General features: G+C 41.9%; 1 protein-coding gene across 1 annotated transcript in view; it reads left to right on the forward strand.

The window, feature by feature from the left end:
• The window catches only part of PKD (serine/threonine-protein kinase D3), a 174,008-nt gene extending 159,754 nt beyond the window's left edge, over positions 1-14,254 (forward strand). The window contains exons 15-19 of the mRNA XM_080279477.1: positions 3,710-3,831; positions 7,391-7,537; positions 8,893-9,076; positions 10,802-10,984; positions 14,004-14,254. Of these exons, the coding sequence (XP_080135603.1) occupies positions 3,710-3,831; positions 7,391-7,537; positions 8,893-9,076; positions 10,802-10,984; positions 14,004-14,254 (887 nt within the window). The remainder of the gene's footprint in view (positions 1-3,709; positions 3,832-7,390; positions 7,538-8,892; positions 9,077-10,801; positions 10,985-14,003) is intronic.
• Positions 14,255-18,760: the final 4,506 nt, after the last annotated feature.

Raw genomic sequence — 18,760 nt, forward strand, 5'->3', positions numbered from 1 at the left:
CTCACATCCCCCAACTTCACCCAGTCTCACGTGACTAACCCATGCTGGGGTGGCCAATGAAAGTGGCACACACTTATATACAGTACTGTACTTATCAGTCCGTGAATTTTCCTGTTTGTCTGATAATTCCGGTTGCCTGGTAACCGGATAATTGGGATTATACTGTAATAATAATACAGTAATAATAATAATAATAATAACAATAATAATAATGTAATAATAATAATAATAATAATGATAATAATTAAAAATGTTTATTGCTCATGTAATGCCACTCAAGGATGAGAGGTTGGTCACTCTCATCTTAAATGTCAGGACCAACTTGCCTAGTCCCGGTCTCCTACGTTGCTCATGGGGCAACACTGGATTAGATGATTCATGAACGAATGAAATGTCTTTTAGTTTTGAAAAGCGCCTGTTCTTAACTTCTTTCTAAGAGAATGCACCAGCACTTGACACTCATTTATGCTTCTACACATGCAAGAATTGTGATGTCATTTATATACAGTACACACTTAATCAGGAAAAAAGTGAAATAAGTTAAACCCTATAATCATCCATCAAAGCATCTCTACAAATCGTAACTTCTTGAAAAGAGAAAGACTTTGAGCTTCCCTTTAAAATATTTGGCAGAAGTCAATTCCTTCATGAATAATTGCAAGGTCGGTGGGGGCGCTCACCATCCACTCACTTGACATAGTGCTGCTCTCAGGCGTCTGCACTTTCCTCTCCTCCATCCTTCTTTCCTGCCATACTCTTCTGTTTTTCTTTCCTTCATTCTTTCCTCATCCTTCTGCCTCCGGGTGACTTTATGCTTCCTCTTCTGTCTTTCCTTCCTTCATTCTTTCCTCATCCGTCTGCTTGTGGGTGACTTGACACTGAGTGACAAGCCAAGTGGTTTCCTGTACATCAGGAAACCATTTACTATGCTGGGTGGTAACCATATAACCAAATTTTGGTGCCTGGTGGTTTAGTGGGTAATTACAGTACTCCAATCGGATAGAGCCAGTGAAGGTTTATATCCAAGGGGTGGTTGGGGTTTATTGCTCATGTAGTGCCACTCAGGGATGAGTGAGGCTGGTCACACTCATCTTAAATGTCAGGACCACCTTGCCTAGCCCTGGGCTCTTACGCTCCTCATGGGGCCATGTAGGATTGGATGATGGATATTACATATCTTAGGAGCTGATAGATTGATCAGAAAAAGACGTCTGATGAACAGTTGCAGGTGCATCAAGGTGCGAGGAATTGTCTTCACTTACCTGTGTCTCACCTGGACATGCCAACTTAAATTTTAACGATTCATCAAGATACTTTGGTTTGCCAAACTTAAGAACCTTGAAAGTAATAAGACTTAAATTCAATTCTAACTTTTACCTACAATCAGTGCAACTTGGTTGGAAATGGGGTGGTTGGGGTTCTTGGAGGGGAGGCCAAAGATAAACGCTACTGCTCAGTTCAGCGCAGACTGGACCTTCTTTAGATCATTTGGGAGGCCAGTCCATAATGCATTACAGTAATCGACATGATACAGGATAACTACACAGACCACTGATAAGAAGCAACATCATTTCAGCAGCTGTCTCACAGTACAGGTTTCTGAAGTACAGATTACAACCTCTGACAACTTGATTAATAGGTCCTGTATAATTTAATTCTGAATTAAAATACAGTATACACACAAGTTTCGGACAGTGCTAGCTGGATGAAGTTGTGACTTGCCAGTCTTCAGAGTCAGGGCATCGTCATCACCACCACCTCTCCTTCGTTTTCGTTTTTAAAGGCTCCAACATGCTTGCATGTGTCGGCCTTGGTCACCTAATGGCGGCTCTTCACGCTGCACAATCCATTGCAGCCTCCCTGTTCAGTCCCTTAACCTTGAGGTCACACTTAATGACCTTGTTCCATGTCTTTCTTGGTCTACCCCTCATAACCCCACCCCCAATATTAACACTTCTCACCTTCCTCACCCAATTATCATTCCCCATCCTCTCCACATGTCCAAACCATCTCAATCTACCTCTCCTCATCACAACACCAATACACTCCAGTCCCATCCTACCTCTCAACTCTTCCATCGTAAACCCAGCCCCTCCAGGCCTTGGACGCAGGGACGCACTGCACATCCACCTAATCATTGTCATTTCTGTACGTCTGAGCCAGCGAATATCTTCCTCCTTCACTGCCCAGGTCTCACTACCATACAGCATTACACTCCTAACACATGCTGCATACAAAGACCCCTTAGCACGTAGGGAGAGTCCTCTCAATGTCAGGAGAGGCAAGAGCTCCCTGAACTTCTTCCAACCACTTCTCACCCTAGCCACAGAGCTAGCTCCAGCCCCACCTCCAGCTCACAACATGTCTCCCAAATAACAAATCTTTTCCATACACTCAAGAGATTCACCAGCAAGTTCAATTCTTTCACATCTGACAATCTCCACCTGCTCACCCCAACACGCCGTACACATAAAATCAGCATTATCTCGCAGTCTACCTCTGATACCACTACATCTCTTATGCACCCATTTATCACACACACCGCACAAGATGGAATTACTTCCCACGCCCTTGTGGCAAACTGCACATGGCCACTCTCCCTCGTCTTTGACAGTACCGCCACCAACCCTAGATATCATCATTTTTGTTTTATCTGCATTTACCCTTAAACCCTTGTGCCCCATACCATCTCTCCACTTTCTAAACCTTTCCTCTGCCTCCCTTTCGTTCTCTGCAATCAGCACCAAATCATCAGCATACAACAACTCCCACGGGAGTCCATTTCTAAAGTCACGTGAAAGGGCTTCAAGTACCATGATAAACAACATGGGACTCAAGACTGACTCCTGATGCACACCAGCATTCACGGAAAACTCATCACTTAAATCTCCATTCACTCTTACCTGGGTGTGAGCACCCACATACATAGCCATAACCACCCTAACCAGCCACTCCTCCAAGCCAAGCTTTCTCATTTTTTGTTTTACCATCATTCAACTTGTCTCCTCTTTACTATCCAGATTTTAATTTCAGTCATGTGGGATTCCAGTTTATTTTTGGTATCATTAATATCTGTAATCTTAGCATAAAGCTGAATGTCATCAGCATAAAAATGGCAACATATCATGTGCATCAAGAAGAGGTGATAAACTGCTCATATAAACTGCGAATAGAACGTACTTAAAACAAATCCTTGAGGAACTCTAAACAGAAGGGGGACTGAGCATGAGTAAGTGTTGTCCACAATTACATTCTGAGATTTGTCAGACAGATGCCACTTAAGGAGCTAGAGACTATCACCATGATTAGCAACATGTCATAGATTTCATCTTTGTGATTCCCTTTTGTGCGTAAGTGGGGCATAGTAGTGCAAACAAGTAAACAGCATTTTTATTGCAATAGCACTGAATGAATACAAAACTCTCATAAATTGTTTAAATGCTTGGGCATATGAATTAGTAAAAATGGTTTTGAAGCCTGACAACTATGCTAATTACATAAAATCATCAGCTTTACAGTATTATGCAACTCAGAAGTTTAAACCAATGTATTACAAGAGATGGTGCAAAGTGGATTTGTTTGAATGGCACATGATACATTGCATAACTGTATGACAGTGTTTTTGTCTTAAAGCCTAGTTTGATGAGACACAAGAATATAAATATTAATGATAGCACAGATGTAACAGTATTGACCTGTGCCTCCTCAGGAGTACATCGCAAGTCTGGACGGTCAGTGGCAATCAAGGTCATTGACAAATTACGTTTCCCCACCAAACAGGAGGCAGCGCTAAAAAATGAAGTGGCTATATTGCAAAACCTCAGCAATCCGGTAAGTAGAATAACTGTACAAAATTCACTGCTAATTTCATATATTATAAACACTGTCAGCAGAAACACTTTGAACACTGTTTTAAACTGACACATTCCAAAATGTGTGGTAAATGACTGCAGTATCCATCTGTGAAGTGGAGGAACTTCCAGCTGAGTATTAATAGACCATCGGATGTTATGGCATATGCAACATGGTTACACCTTTCCTTCAGCTACCAGCTTGGCCTAGCTTGGTAGATGATTTTAAACCCCTCAAACCATACCTTCCCCTTTACAACCTCAATTCATTTTGCCACTCCTGTCACCAGCAATGTTTGATATAAATGGCTTTCCTGCCTACTGATTGACTTCTTTCTTGTTTGGGTAATTCTTCCTTTGTGGGTTATTCTGTCCAGTCACTGGAGAGTCACCCAGCTCTGGGGCAGTAGTCCCCACTTCTCTGACAGCTCTATATAAATGGCTTGACTACAGTAATCCCTCGATTATCTGACGTAATGGAGCCAGGAGAATATTATAATGGGAAGTGACTGAAGGACGTGTCAGGAAAGGTTTTGCATTTGTAACTCGTATTTCAAACGCAAAGATGCACGTGAATATACATGGCATAGAGGGAATGGGGATTGTGTTGAAATGAGTCTGATTGACTACATGCTTGTTGAGAGGTCGATGCTGGGAATGGTTGCAGATACAAGGACCGTGAGAGGACAATGTAGAGGTCTGTCAGATCATATGATTTTGGTATGCAAGATCAAGCTGAGAGGAGTGAGGCGAACCAGGAGAGAGAGGAGCAGTCAGGGAGAAAGGCTGAAAGTCAAGAAGCTGAGGATCAAAGAAATAGCAGATGAATACAACACCAAAGGGGAGGATTATGAAATGGATCTGGAGAGCCTGTCGAATGCATTCAGGGATTGCTTAGTTAGAAATGCTAAAGCGGTGTGTGGTGTGGCAAGAGTAACAACAAAGAAGAAAGGTACTGCATGGTGGGATGAAGAGGTTAAGACAGCAGCAGAGGAAGAAGTGGCCAGAGTGGTTACAGGATAGGGGTTCAGTTGAAATAAGAACTGAATATATTGAGAGCAAGAAGCACATAAAGAGACTAGTGAAGAGAAAAAAAGAGGTAAATGATGATCTAGGAAGAAAAATGAATGCAAGCCACTCTGAAAATAGGAAGTTATTCCGGAAAGAGGTACTGAAGTGTAGAAGTGAGAGCAGAAAGAAATGTGATGGTGTGAAGGATGTAGGTGGTAGATTATTATCCCACAGGGATGGAAAGAATATTTTGAAAGCCTGATGAATGGGAGTAGAAACAGCTGAACCACTGTAAACATGGTTGGTTAAGGGGGTGTGCAGAGAATGAATGCAGTGCTAGGAAACATGACACACACAGGAAGAGTGCTGTGAAAAAGATGAAAAATGGGAAAGCAGCTGGTGTTGATGTATGAAGAGATGATTAAGTGTAATGGAGAGAGTGGAATGAAGTGCTTGTTGGAGATATGTGAAAAGGCATGGATGAATGAAACTGTGCCAGCAATGGAAAAAGACTGAGATTGTACCCCTGTACAAAAATAGAGGTGCGTGAAGTGAGTGCAAGAATTATCATGGCATAAGTTTATTGAGTGTGTTAGGGAAGTCATATGGAAGAATTATTATAGAGAAAGTAAGAGACATATCAGAAGTCCTAGTGAGGGATGAACAGGGTGGCTTCAGGTGGCAGATGATGAGGATCAAATATTTGCAGAGACAGATAGTGGAGAAGGCTTGTGAGAAGGACTATAGAGTGTTTATAGCATTCATGGATATGGAAAAAGCATACGACAAAGTGGACAGAGAAGGATTGTGGAAAGTTTTGCCTATATACTGTGTAGATGGTAAGCTGCTAGATGCCATCCATACATGCTTCTACACTCGCCCAAAACTCATCTTTCACTCTTGCCACTCGATCCTCTGTCGGGGCATACACACATACAATCGCCCATGCTTGTATACCTACTTTCATCCTCACCCATACAGTACAGTACCCCTCCTAATTTTGGCATTGATTTCAGGTCTGTCTGCCACATTTAGACATCAAAACACACCTAGGATTATCCATGTTAATACTGAACATCATGAAAACAACGCATAAACAACAAAAATCCACAAAAAAACTTATGACGGTTTGAAAATCTGTTGTCTGTGACGAGTGATTGCTCCTGGGACTCAAAAAAATTCCACGGCCATATACGCCACAGTAAATTGGTATATTGGTATAAATCGTATACCAACCTCTTCGCTGGTATTTATACTGTAAGATAAGCTAATAAAAACGCAGAAAACTGATAAGTAAAATTTCAGAAATGCAGCAATGATAAAGTGTTTGGGAGTAAAACTTACCTTCATATAACTTCCCAGCATCCTAGTTCAAAATTTTGCCAACACCTTCCAAGTGTTAAGCACATGTCTAGATGCAGAATTTTATGAGCTTTCTCGTGGTTACTGTGGAATTTCGATACGACCAGTAGTAGTCGAATAAATCGCAAAAAAAATTTGAAAACTCATGGGTCAGTGTCATCACCACAGAGGAGGGTAGGGACTGAGAGAGTCAGGGGGAGCCGGGAGGGTATGGAGGAGGGATGAGAGGGAGGGAGAAGCGAGGCTATGGGCAGGATTCTCCCCCTTCTGTCAACAGGCGGACGGATGTTTTTGCCATACATTTACTCATGGCTTGCAGTCTGTTAGATCCTGGGTGGCCATGCAGAAACACAACTCACCATGACTGGGGGAGTTTCATCCTTTAGTAAAGAGGCGGACGGCTGTTGTTGCCGAACATGTACTTATGGCATGTGGTTTGTGTTCGATGGAGGTGACGTTTGGGAAAGACTTAGGCCCCGTGGCCACGCGATATTAGCCATTTGGTGGGGAATGTATACAGACTTTTTGACACCACTTGCAGGTTACAGTTGTATTACTTGGGTGCTGGAGGTTCATTGGGAGTGATAGGACAAGCACGCTACTTTGACCATTCAGTACAGGGATGGATGGACATTTTAGCTCTGGTTGTGGATTACAAACTACATCCAGCTCAAGGCTCGTGCACAGCTGCCACAATACTCAATCCGAATGTTTAAACATGACAGCTGGCCGGCCGAAGTTCTCGGGGACTTTTATGTCTGAAAAATAGCAAGTAAATTTGGATAATGGTTTAATAGAGCCAAGGCCCAGCATCCGGATAATGAATACATCCGGATACTGAGCGTTCGGATAAAGGAGGGACTACTGTACTTAACTACTGAGACACAAAATCCTCCAAATCTGCAAATGAATTTCTATTATTATAAAGCCAGCTAGATACCTATAAGTAGCTGGGTGAGATGTATTGCAGCCAGAGGGATAAAAGTATTAATGTAGGTGTCATTGTCTACTGTAGCAATTAAGATAATATTTGGAAAAACTTGAGGCTGTGCAAACATTGTTAAAACAGTGAGATTATATGGTCAGTGCATGGGTATGTTATGTAGGATTATTTGAATAATTGTATTGGAATATTTACCTCTACACATTTTACCACATTATTCTAGGGTGTGGTGAACCTAGAGCGAATGTTTGAGACACCTGAGCGGATTTTTGTGGTGATGGAAAAGCTTAAGGGGGATATGCTGGAGATGATCCTTTCCTCGGAGCGTGGCAAACTGTCAGAACGCATCACAAAGTTTATTATCTACCAGGTGGGTGTTCAGTCATGTAATATGATAGGGATACTTTAATATCATTTTTTTTTTCTCCCCAGGAAGAATGGAATATCCTTATGCTGCAATTTCTGAGTTACAGAAATACTGAATGTCATGTACAAAGGTTTAACAAAGTGATCAGAGTACACCCATACCCTGATTTCTGATGCATTGATAACTGATGATTTGCTAGACTGAACAAAAGAAATGGGGAACATTCCCACAATCCGAACTGCCATTGATTCGCTAGTCAGAACATTCCTCCCCTCCGTAGGTTTGAAACTGGGGTGTCTGAACGGGATGTGGTGGTGCACATGGCTCTCCGTTCCCCCTTCCATCCCCTCTCTTCACCCCCCATCCCCCCTTGCTCAGCACTACCAGGCATGTCTCCCTCTCCATCCCCCCCACCCTTTCCCACCTCAGTTTGTCTCCCGTGTGTGTGTGTGTATTTGCCTATTTGTATTTACTTATTTGTAGTATGCAGGAATGGAGCTAAGCTCGTGTTGTCCTGTGTGTGTGTGTGTGTGTGTGTGTGTGTGTGTGTGTGTGTGTGTGAGAGAGAGAGAGAGAGAGAGAGGAGTGAGTGAGCGAGAGTGAGTGAGTCAGTGAGAGTGAGTGAGTTAATCAGTGATACTGAGTGAGTAAGACTGGGTGGGGGGAGGGATAGTAGGACAGTTTGGCTTTCTTGTCTCCCTCCATCCCCTCCCCCCTTCTCCACCCCTGCGTGTCTCCCTCCCTATCCCCCCACCCTCCTCCACCCCCAATTGTCTCCCTCCCCCACTCCAGCTTGTCTCCCTCCAGTCCCCCCACCTCCCCCACCCCTGCTTGTCTCCCTTCTCATCCCCCTGCCCACCCCAACCACTGCTTGGTGCGCTGCCAGGTGCCTGCATGTCAGTTCCCCAGAAGCATCTCACACCGCTTGTCCTATGCACCTCACCTTCCGGCATGTGATGTTTGCTGTCTTAATTTTTAGCAGTAGCATTGTTTATATGGATACTAACATTACCCATGATGTTTCTGTCAGTCACTACTGATTGAGTAAGGTATATGAGAGTTTGGGTTTCGGCCTTGAATGCATCTCTGGCTTTTCTTCAGTATCTTATGGGGAAAATTGCTTCGATATCCGACATACTCGCCAACCGAACACTCCCACTGGTACACAACACTACCAGAAATCGGGGTATGGTTGTAGTTACGTATCAGCTGTATCCCTGCATTAATATCCAAAATAACAAACTTATCTCAGTAGTTTAGCTCAAAACAGTTTACTAGTAGTCTGTAGTTATTCCTGTTAAGCCAGCTTAGCTCATACCTTCGTGGAAACATACCACAAATTATTTTTTGTGCTGCAGATCTTGACGGCATTAAAGCACCTACACAGCAAGAATATTGTACACTGTGACCTCAAACCAGAGAATGTGCTGCTGTCCTCTGCCAGTGACTTCCCACAGGTCAAGCTTTGTGACTTTGGCTTCGCCAGAATAATTGGTGAGAAATCCTTCCGGCGATCGGTGGTGGGCACCCCTGCATACCTTGGTGAGTCTCCCTACTCGTGTACAGATAGCTAGTATTGTTTGTTATTTAACAGCCATATCAGATTTCATTACTTCTTAACGTCTTTATATCCCATTTTGTTTTACAGGCTGCACATCTCCATATTGGTCCCACACTTTAGATATTACTGTTTTTTTGTATTCAGAGTCCAGTACAGTAGAATGTCGATATATCAGACTAATTGGGGCCAAAGCCAGTCCGAAAAAACGAAATTCCGAAGAAAGCTAACCCAGAATTTTTGTGATATGCCTGACATTAGTCCAGATCGCACCAACGGTTTTTCACCTTGGCGTTACCATTTTCACTACCATCGCACTACCATATAGCAAATGTATTATACATTCACTACAATAATCAAATAGTATAATATATACAGTATAATACAGTAATCACTCCAATATCCGACATAATAGAGCCATAGGCAGGTCCGGATAGTGGTCCTGTCTGGATATTGGACCCCAGCTTATGGACTTGTACTTATGGACCCTAACTCAGAGAAACACCTATACAACTCCCTCTGGACATGCATAGCACCTATTTAAGACCCAAATCACACCGATAAGGCACATAAATGACTGAAATAAATGCAAAAGAAGCATAAAATGAGGGTTTAGAGGTAGGTTCATACAATATTAAACATTCTGGTGACTGGCTCCTGGACTGGTACTTATGGACCCTAACCTAGCCTAACTCAGAAAAACACCTTCCTACTGCACATGCATAGCTCCTAACACCCTATTCACACCAATAAAGGACATTTAAGAGTGAAATGAGGTAAGTATAGTATGGAAAAAAGTACAGTATGAAACATTCTGCCTACTTACAGCAAGTCCATGGCCACCTCGATGAATAACCACCTCCTCTCGGACTCTGACAGTAAGAAGGATTTCCTGAAGCACTTCCAGTACACTGTTCATGAAGTCTTGCACTGAACTTAGTCAATCGCACACAGAAGTCCGTTCTCTTCATAGTGCGCACTCTTGTCTAACTAATGCTCCATTGTAACTTACTAAGTGTTGCACTCTGCACTTTAACTTTTCCCATTCTTCTAATAATTTTCCAAAGCAAAAACAAACAAGTCTATTTACGTTAAATTTTGTTCCAAATGAGTCTTTTCTCTCACAACTGTAAATCCTTAACACAACACACTGTTTTTTTCACTGCACAACACTGTAAATTCCCGTGTGGTCTAGTGGAGAAGTTCTACGTGGGATAAAGCCAGGCAGCATTGCCCCCATTTGTGTCACCCAAAGTAAGGGGGGGGGAAGAAAAACAAAAAAATGCAAACAAGGAACAGAAATGTGAAAAAACAGGGTGTCTGCAAAGTCACCACAAGTGGGTGGGGTGCAACTTGACTACCTTTCAAGGAAAAGTAACCCAAACCTAGGTGCTGCAAAAGTGCTGAAATGGTATTTTTATAACATTTCCCAATTTGAGCTTTTTAGCAGCAGCAAATACGTCACTCAGGAGAGACCTCATTGGTTATGATATTGCCACTGGTATTATTGTCCCCTTTCTGCCTCTGTGGCTGGTATTGTTGTCCCCTTCAGCCCTAGAGGTAACTTTAACACTTGGTATTGTTTCCCCTTTCAGCCCCAGAGGTAACTTTAAATCTTGGTAGTCTAGGCATTGTTGTAATGATGATGACTGTTGTCCCCTTTCAGCCTTTGAGGTAATTTAACACCTGGCATTGTTATCCCCTTTCAGCCCCCGAGGTTCTGCGCAACAAGGGGTACAATCGGTCACTGGATATGTGGTCAGTAGGTGTCATCACGTATGTTTCTCTCTCGGGTACCTTCCCTTTCAATGAGGATGAGGACATCAATGACCAGATCCAGAATGCAGCCTTCATGTACCCACCCAACCCTTGGAAGGAGATAACACAAGATGGTTAGTAACTAATTTTTTATGTAATTTAACTTTCTGTTCATTTTGGGGGTCTGTTAATAGCAGTTCTCCTGAAATGTGTACTCTTGACTGATCTTTGAAAGAAAAACACTGAAAGCAAGATTTTTCGTATCCTTCTCTTTCACTTGGAATGCACTTTACTATTATTTGTTTGGCTCCTATTACACATATTTAGTTGGCAAAGATTGTTAATCTTCCTCTTAGAAAAATTATTGCTATTGAATAGAGTGGTTCTGGCAAGCTTGTACCTTTAGAGACCACTGAGTTAATAAACTCCCAGATCAATCAATTTCTTGCAGTTTAAGTTTTAAGTTCATGCAGTGTTATTTTTTATCCCATAACATTTTTACCAACAATTTCAGGTTTGAAAAATGAATATGAAATCTTGGCTTGTGGATACCAGGAACTGCCTTTTTGTGAAGCTGTGCTTAGAAATATACCCACTTTTTAGTGGATTGTTATTCATTGATAGATAGTGAATTGAATTACAAACTGCCCTGTACTGTAAAAGTTTCAAGCGTAGCCCCTAAACTCCATGCAGATTCATATTTTTTGTTCATCTTAAATTTCCCTGTTCATTGGGAGGGATACTGTAAAAAACTCAGACAATGATTGAAAACTACATTCTTTCATTTGCTAGTGGACACCAAGAACTCCTGTGTAGCTTATATCATCCTTCTGTGGCACTGAGTTAAGTGCAGGTACTGTAAAACCTAAGTTCTAAATAATTGTTGCTCAAACCTGTGCAACTTGTCTGAACCTCCAACTTATCTGTGACCACCCCATCCCTAGGGGGAATTAGAACCTTTCTGCTATAAAAGAAAAAGTGTTGAAACATGAGTTATCTCTTGCAGTGCATAAGTAAATATTAATAGAATAATATACTGATATATACAGCAGATCATTGTTATCCAATTAATTATTATGCAATGAATTGCTTATATGATGACTAAAATGTTGGACCCATTTTTCAATGTACAGTAAACTCCCGATTGCCCGGCGCTGCATTATCTGGCATATAACATTATCCAGCATAGCCAGTGGCTGAATTAAAATGGTATCCAGCAGTAAGCATAAAATCTGTGATATTATCCATCATGAAGGACCCTTTCATATGGCAAAAAGTACATTATCATCTGGCATGAGACAGTTGTTGTCACCGAACATCCAGCCATAATCACAAAAAAAGAAAATGGAGAAATACACAAAAAGAATGGGGTTATACTGTACTGTAATATGAAAGTGGTGGAGTGTTGAGGGAAGGAGGGAGAGATCGGGTTGACTGTTGGCAGGCCTCGCAGCTCACAGGGTGTTGGTGGAAGGTAAGAGGGGAGATGCAATGGTAAGGAGTAGAAGAGTTTTGATTGGCAAAGGCAGGGGAAGCAGAATTCTAATGCAGATTTTTCATTGATTGGCAGCAGGTAGGTTGAGGTTCTCTCACTCTCCACTATGGTGTTGATTTACAAACAAGCCAATTGTCAACATGAAATTGCTTCTGTACATATAATTACAGAGTACTTAACAGTACATTATACCATTTTATTATGAGGAATGTCTATTAGCTGTTTTTCAACATTTTAAAGCATTTTGTGAGGGATAGACAGTGGTGGTGTAGGCTGTGGCACCAGTCGAGCAGGGCAGTACTCCCAAGGTTGATGGAAAGCTAATGACAGGGAGAGCTGGAGCTCCCGTTTCATCAGTCCTCGGGACTAGGTCCCGACCATCCCCCTTTGCTGAACTTTTTCATTGTCTCAGTAACACAGAGAGTAGGCCAGCATGCTCTCCAGTACAAGTTTCTCTAATTATCAACACCAAACTGCATGCACAGTACACACCATACTTCCTATTCCAAAATTAAATAAAATCATTGCAGCACAACACCTGGCCTTGGACTCCCCAGGGGGGGGGGGACATAAATGCCCCCACCTTCCGCCCCTCTCCCGGTGACGGCACGAGCTGCCTGGAACCACTTTCTGACTCTCTTCTTCTTCATTTCTGCAACATTCGCGGCCTTTCCTCTAACTTTCATTCTGTTGAGCACCACCTCTCCTTCTCTAAACCTCACCTTTTTCTAACTGAGACTCAGCTGTCTGAGGCAACTGACAGTGGACCCTTTTCTGTATCCTTTTCTGTATTCCCGGCACATGTAGGGAGTTGTGTAGTGGGACATGCTACGGTGAGTGCAATCTGGAGGCAAACAGACTTAGTGGAACTTTGTTGAAAAGCAAAAATATTGAGGCCCTTCCAGTAAAGTTTACTTTTATTGGATATTCCCTGTAAATTATAGATAGTTGACTGTGCAGTATAATACAAAGGATATAAAGGACACAGCAACAGGTGCTGCTGTCTAGCGAGTGTTTGGTATAAGCCAGCCAAAATTGCATCCAGCTTGAGGTATTTTCTGATTTAACTGGTATTTAAGTCCAACTTAAGGAGGTCTTATTGAGTAGTAATTTTGGCACTTTGTAACAAAAACTAGTTATATCAGATACCTGGGGGTCTTGACACCTAACAGAGGCAGTGCAGGCCACCTGTATTGCTCATTGGCCCAGCCAACACTGACAGGGATGGCAGAAGAACCATCTGTAGCAAAATTTAAGAAAATGGGAAAAACTGAGGGTATCTGAGAACACTCCTGGGGTAGTTGTAATACAGTATTATTAGTAGTAGTAGTAATAGTTGTAACCCAGTGTAAACCCAGTGAACTCCAGGTTGACATTGCCCCTCTCCCACAGTTCACCAGTCCCTTTTTGGAGGATAGGGAGGAAATTAAGGGATGTATGACTAGTCAGCACAGCTCACTGGTTATACTGATGCCACCGATATGAAGGCACTTCTCCAGCACTTGCCACAAAAGTTTATTGTATCGGACAGTATATCTTAAGATATTCATGGTTTTACATCCCATAGATATATTTAGCCATTCATAGTTTTCATTTCCTTAAATTATAGGCATGAATATGTTCATTCACAATGGTCTCATTTAATATTTTCTCCCCAGCCATTGACTTGATCACCAACTTATTGCAAGTGAAACAGAGAAAACGTTTGACGGTGGACAAGTCACTGGCACACGTGTGGCTACAGGATTACCAGTGTTGGTGTGATCTTCGGGAACTAGAACGCAAGGTTGGGTCTCGCTACATTACCTGTGAAGCTGATGACGCACGTTGGGCTGCCTACCGTCGTCAGAACACCACAGAGGCCACAGCATCTACTCCATCCCCAGCTGAGGATACTTTACCTGCATAATGAAGGTTCTTACATAAATAATATGGTTAATGACTTTGCAACTAGTGGTGCAGTGTGATTAGTGCTTTACAAGGATCTGTGAGGCAGTAAGTGTGAGTTATTCATTCTCAGTGCCAGGAGGAGTTGTTATGAAAGTTTACGTAAAAGGTACAGAACATTGCATATATTGTACAAAGGTTCTATTTTTCAAACTGTTGATCTGTACACATACTTGGAGCACAAGATATCCTTAACTTTAAGATGCTCTTTTCACTGATTATGGGTTACAGAAGAGACGAAGATAGCCTGAATGTTTGTACTGTATTAGTGCAAGAGCCTTGAAGAGACAATTTCAGTATTTGTTTGGAAGTAAGTTAACTGGAAATAATATGTTGTTCATACAGTATGACTGAAATTCTAGCTGACTGAGAGTGCAGAGTTTCATGTTTGTTCCATATTTGCTCGTTTCTGTTGATTTTCAAATTTATGTGATGGAACATTACCAAAACATTTTACACTTTCCAGAAGAGGTCTCCTTTCAGATGCATTTATATACACAATAAGGTGTTATCATCCATCATCCCAGGCAGACCTTTGAATTATTGTCCTTTTCATATGTGTGAAGTAAGTACAGTATAGTAGTAACATTTTTCCCTCTTTCTCAATTTTCTTGAGTAAGAGAAATAAACGTGTTGGTGTTTTCTTGTGGTTAAATGAAAGCATTCAGTCATTTTTAATGCCAGGCTTCAGCTCTAAGCCAGTGATATAAGTAGTTCTCACAGTTTTGAAAGTGAAGAAGCAGTGATAATAATTAGAATGTAGGTGAAGGGAAATGGTTGTATGGTACAATGCTTGAGATGAAAGGGAAATTTTGTTTCTGAAGGAAACAATGGCTTGGTACTTAGGTATTGCCAGATATTGGGAACCCTATATATATATATATATATATATATATATATATATATATATATGCAGTCGGCTCTTACATAATGCACGATCCTACAGCGCAAAACTCACACAACACAGAAGGCAAAATTTGATGTCAAAATTTAATCATAACACGAAAATGATAGGCATTATGCGGGCAGAGGTAGCTGCCCATTTTTTTAAAAACCATAATACGCTGCGACGATAGACATAATGCGGCCAGAGCCCCCAACTTATGGTTCAAACAGTCATAACAGCAAATTAGGGTCATAATGTGGTGGAAACAGACATAACATGGCCAGTGATAGTCATAGCGCGGGTTGCATTGGCCTATGACGTATGGTTGTCATGTGTGTGTGCAGGGCGTCGTCATGGTCCACTGAGCATTCCTGCTTCAGTTGAGGCTACCCACTCCCCATGCTTTAATTGCACACATGCTCTGTGTGATCTTTGCACTTTTTTTTTTTGGGGGGGGGGGTACAGAACCCCACTCCACCTTCCCCCCAGCAAGCCCACAAACTTTTCCATTCAAGGTGAGAAATCCTCCATTGTTTGTATGTAATGAAGTCTTTATTAGGTAGGTAAATGTCCTGGGGGGGGAAAAAAAAAAAAAAAAAAAAAACATTGTCCCAAAAGGCGACCATGGGGCTGGCTGGCTTTGGTACCATGAAACCCTTTAATGTTTAAGCAAATGGCTTATAATTTAGAAATTTCATAAAGTGGGACCTGCCAAGTACAATATTCGGGTGTTATGTGAGAGCTATATATATATATATATATATATATATATATATATATATATATATATATTCAGTTCTATCTTCATCAGGCATAATTCAGCAGTGGCAAGATTGAATTCTTCACTAGGCATAATTTAGTAATGGCAAGATTTAAATCGTATGCATTTAAGCTAAGGGACCATTAGAATCTTGCCCTTTAAAAAATTTCACACTATTGATGTACTGCACACAATTTTATACTGCGATTGATGTAAGGATTATGTAAAGATGGGGCAACACTGGATTAATGATGAATGAATGATTGAATTATGTAAGGAGGGCGGTAGTGGCTGCAGGGTCACCTAAAGCTAAGTAATGCATGAACTGTACCATAGCTGCCAAGTAGACTTTTCAAGAGCTAAAAATAATGGTCCTGGTCAACAGTGCCGAAGTATTCCCAAGGGAAAAGACTAAAGATATTCTCACCAGTGGCTCTTTTCTGAGTGAGAACTTTTGAAGTTGTCCAGGACAGTCATCTATTTAAATTTTCATTAATGTTATCAATATATTTCCATTCTGTGGACCATCACTTCAGCTCTTTTAAATCATATATACAGTAGTCACAGAGACCCACTGTTCTTGAACTACTAACAGCAATCCCTATTTTTTCCCTACTTTCCTAGTACTCTATGTGATTTGAAGCCAGCAGTAGTTGTGTTTAAGTGCATAATATGAGGCATCCAGAAACAAAACTTACTATCTGCCATCCTATCCTAAAATGAGTTAAGCATGCAGGCAACCTCTGGCTCCCCTCTTGTGTCTCATCAGAGGTCTGCTGATTGCTTTTGCAGAATAGAATATGCCTGAGTCTGCTGGAAACAGTGTTGTTAATAACTTCACTTGCATACTGTATACTGAAAACCAATCATTACTTTGTGTGTGTGGGGGGGTGGGGAATTCATCATCACAAGCATCTTTGCTTGTGGTACTTGCCCTAGCAAGGATGTGGCAGCTTTGCCATCCTTGTCATCACAGAAGTATGAGAGTGGTCAAGGACCACTTCAGAAGACATCAATTAGATATTTTGCTCATGTGTACTGTCAAGGACATCTGAAAACCTGTGCACCTGCCACCTATATTTCACTCGTGAGCATTGCATTTGGTGAATTAAGCACCTTTTCATTGGACATCAGTCTGGATTAATCTTGGAAGGTCAGCTGTTAGATCCCCAGTGAGTGCATGTTTTATTTATTTATTTATTTTATTTTATTTTTTACTTTTTGTCTGGGTTCAGCTTGTTTATCATCATCATCATCATCCAGACCTCCTTTCCCACACTAGGGCAGGGTGAGGAGTAGCAGCATCCAGACAGCACAAGTCTGACCAGTCCAATGGGCCACACTGCCATTCACTCATCATTCAAGCCCCTGGAATCCTGGCTCTATCTGATACGCTAAAGACATTCGCCACATTCTGTAGCGTCACATAAACATATCCAATAGAGTCAACCTGGGCGCTGTCATATTAAAAAGGGGTGCCAAATCCCTGATCGTGCACATCTCACAACATTCATCCAGCCACCTCAATCTCTTGTCAGTCCCCTAGCCTTACCGATTTCCATACCTCTCTTCCTCACACTCATCCATCATATCCCTCCACCTTCTCCTTGGCCTACCTCACATCCTCCCTTCTTTAGATTTGCTCAAATATACCCTCTTCACCACTCTATTGTTATCCTTTCTTTCCACATGACCATACCATCTCAGTACACTCTCTTCGACTCTGGTGTCCACAGACTTCCTTACTCCACGTCTTTTATGAATCACATTATTTCGTATCCTATCCACTCTTGGTACTCCACATACATTCTTCAGCAGTCCCATCTCCACTGCTCTCACTCTTGACTTTTCATTTTCATGCCACACCATAGTCTCGCATCCATATGTTAATGTTGACACTAACACTCCTTCATGTAAGCCTCATGCAGCTGCAACACTCAAGCCTCTGTTTCTTATCAGGGCCTTCTGAGCACTAGTTACTTCCCTTCCTTGTGCCACTCTACTTTCCACATCATACACATTTTCCTCTCTTTTTCCATGCAGGTATTTGAACTTTCTCACCAATTCCAGTCTCTCTCCATTCCCTGTAACATCACACTGGGAGTCACCTTCTCTCTCAGTAACCATCACTTTACTCCTTTGTATGTTTGCTCTCAAGGCACAACGCTCAGAGACATCAGCAAAACTCCGCACTAGTCCACCAAGTTCTCGTCTGGCATTTGCAAGTAGTAGCGCATCATCAGCATACACAAATTTGAGATATTCCATCCATCACCATTCATTACCAATGCCATCCCTCTCTCCATTACTTATGTTTTTACTTCTGTCATCATCCCATCCATATGAGGTATATATTGAACCACCATGGGGACATCATGCAACCTTGTCGCACAACCACATCGATTGTGAACAATTCACTTAGTTGCCCATTTACCCTTACTCATGCTTCACTACCATCAGCTTGTTACTTACTGTAAATACAAACTCACCATACACAGTGTAATTGAACACACACACACACACACACACACACACACACACACACACACACACACACACACACACACACACACACACACACACACACACACACACACACACACACACACACACACACACACACACACACACACACACACACACACACACACACACACACACACACACACACACACACACACACACACACACACACACACACACACACACACACACACACACACACACACACACACACACACACACACACACACACACACACACACACACACACACACACACACACACACACACACACACACACACACACACACACACACACA

Source organism: Coenobita brevimanus, chromosome 78, assembly GCF_032717465.1.
Source record: "Coenobita brevimanus isolate Jiangsu-jjx chromosome 78, ASM3271746v2, whole genome shotgun sequence".
NCBI lineage: Eukaryota > Metazoa > Arthropoda > Malacostraca > Decapoda > Coenobitidae > Coenobita > Coenobita brevimanus.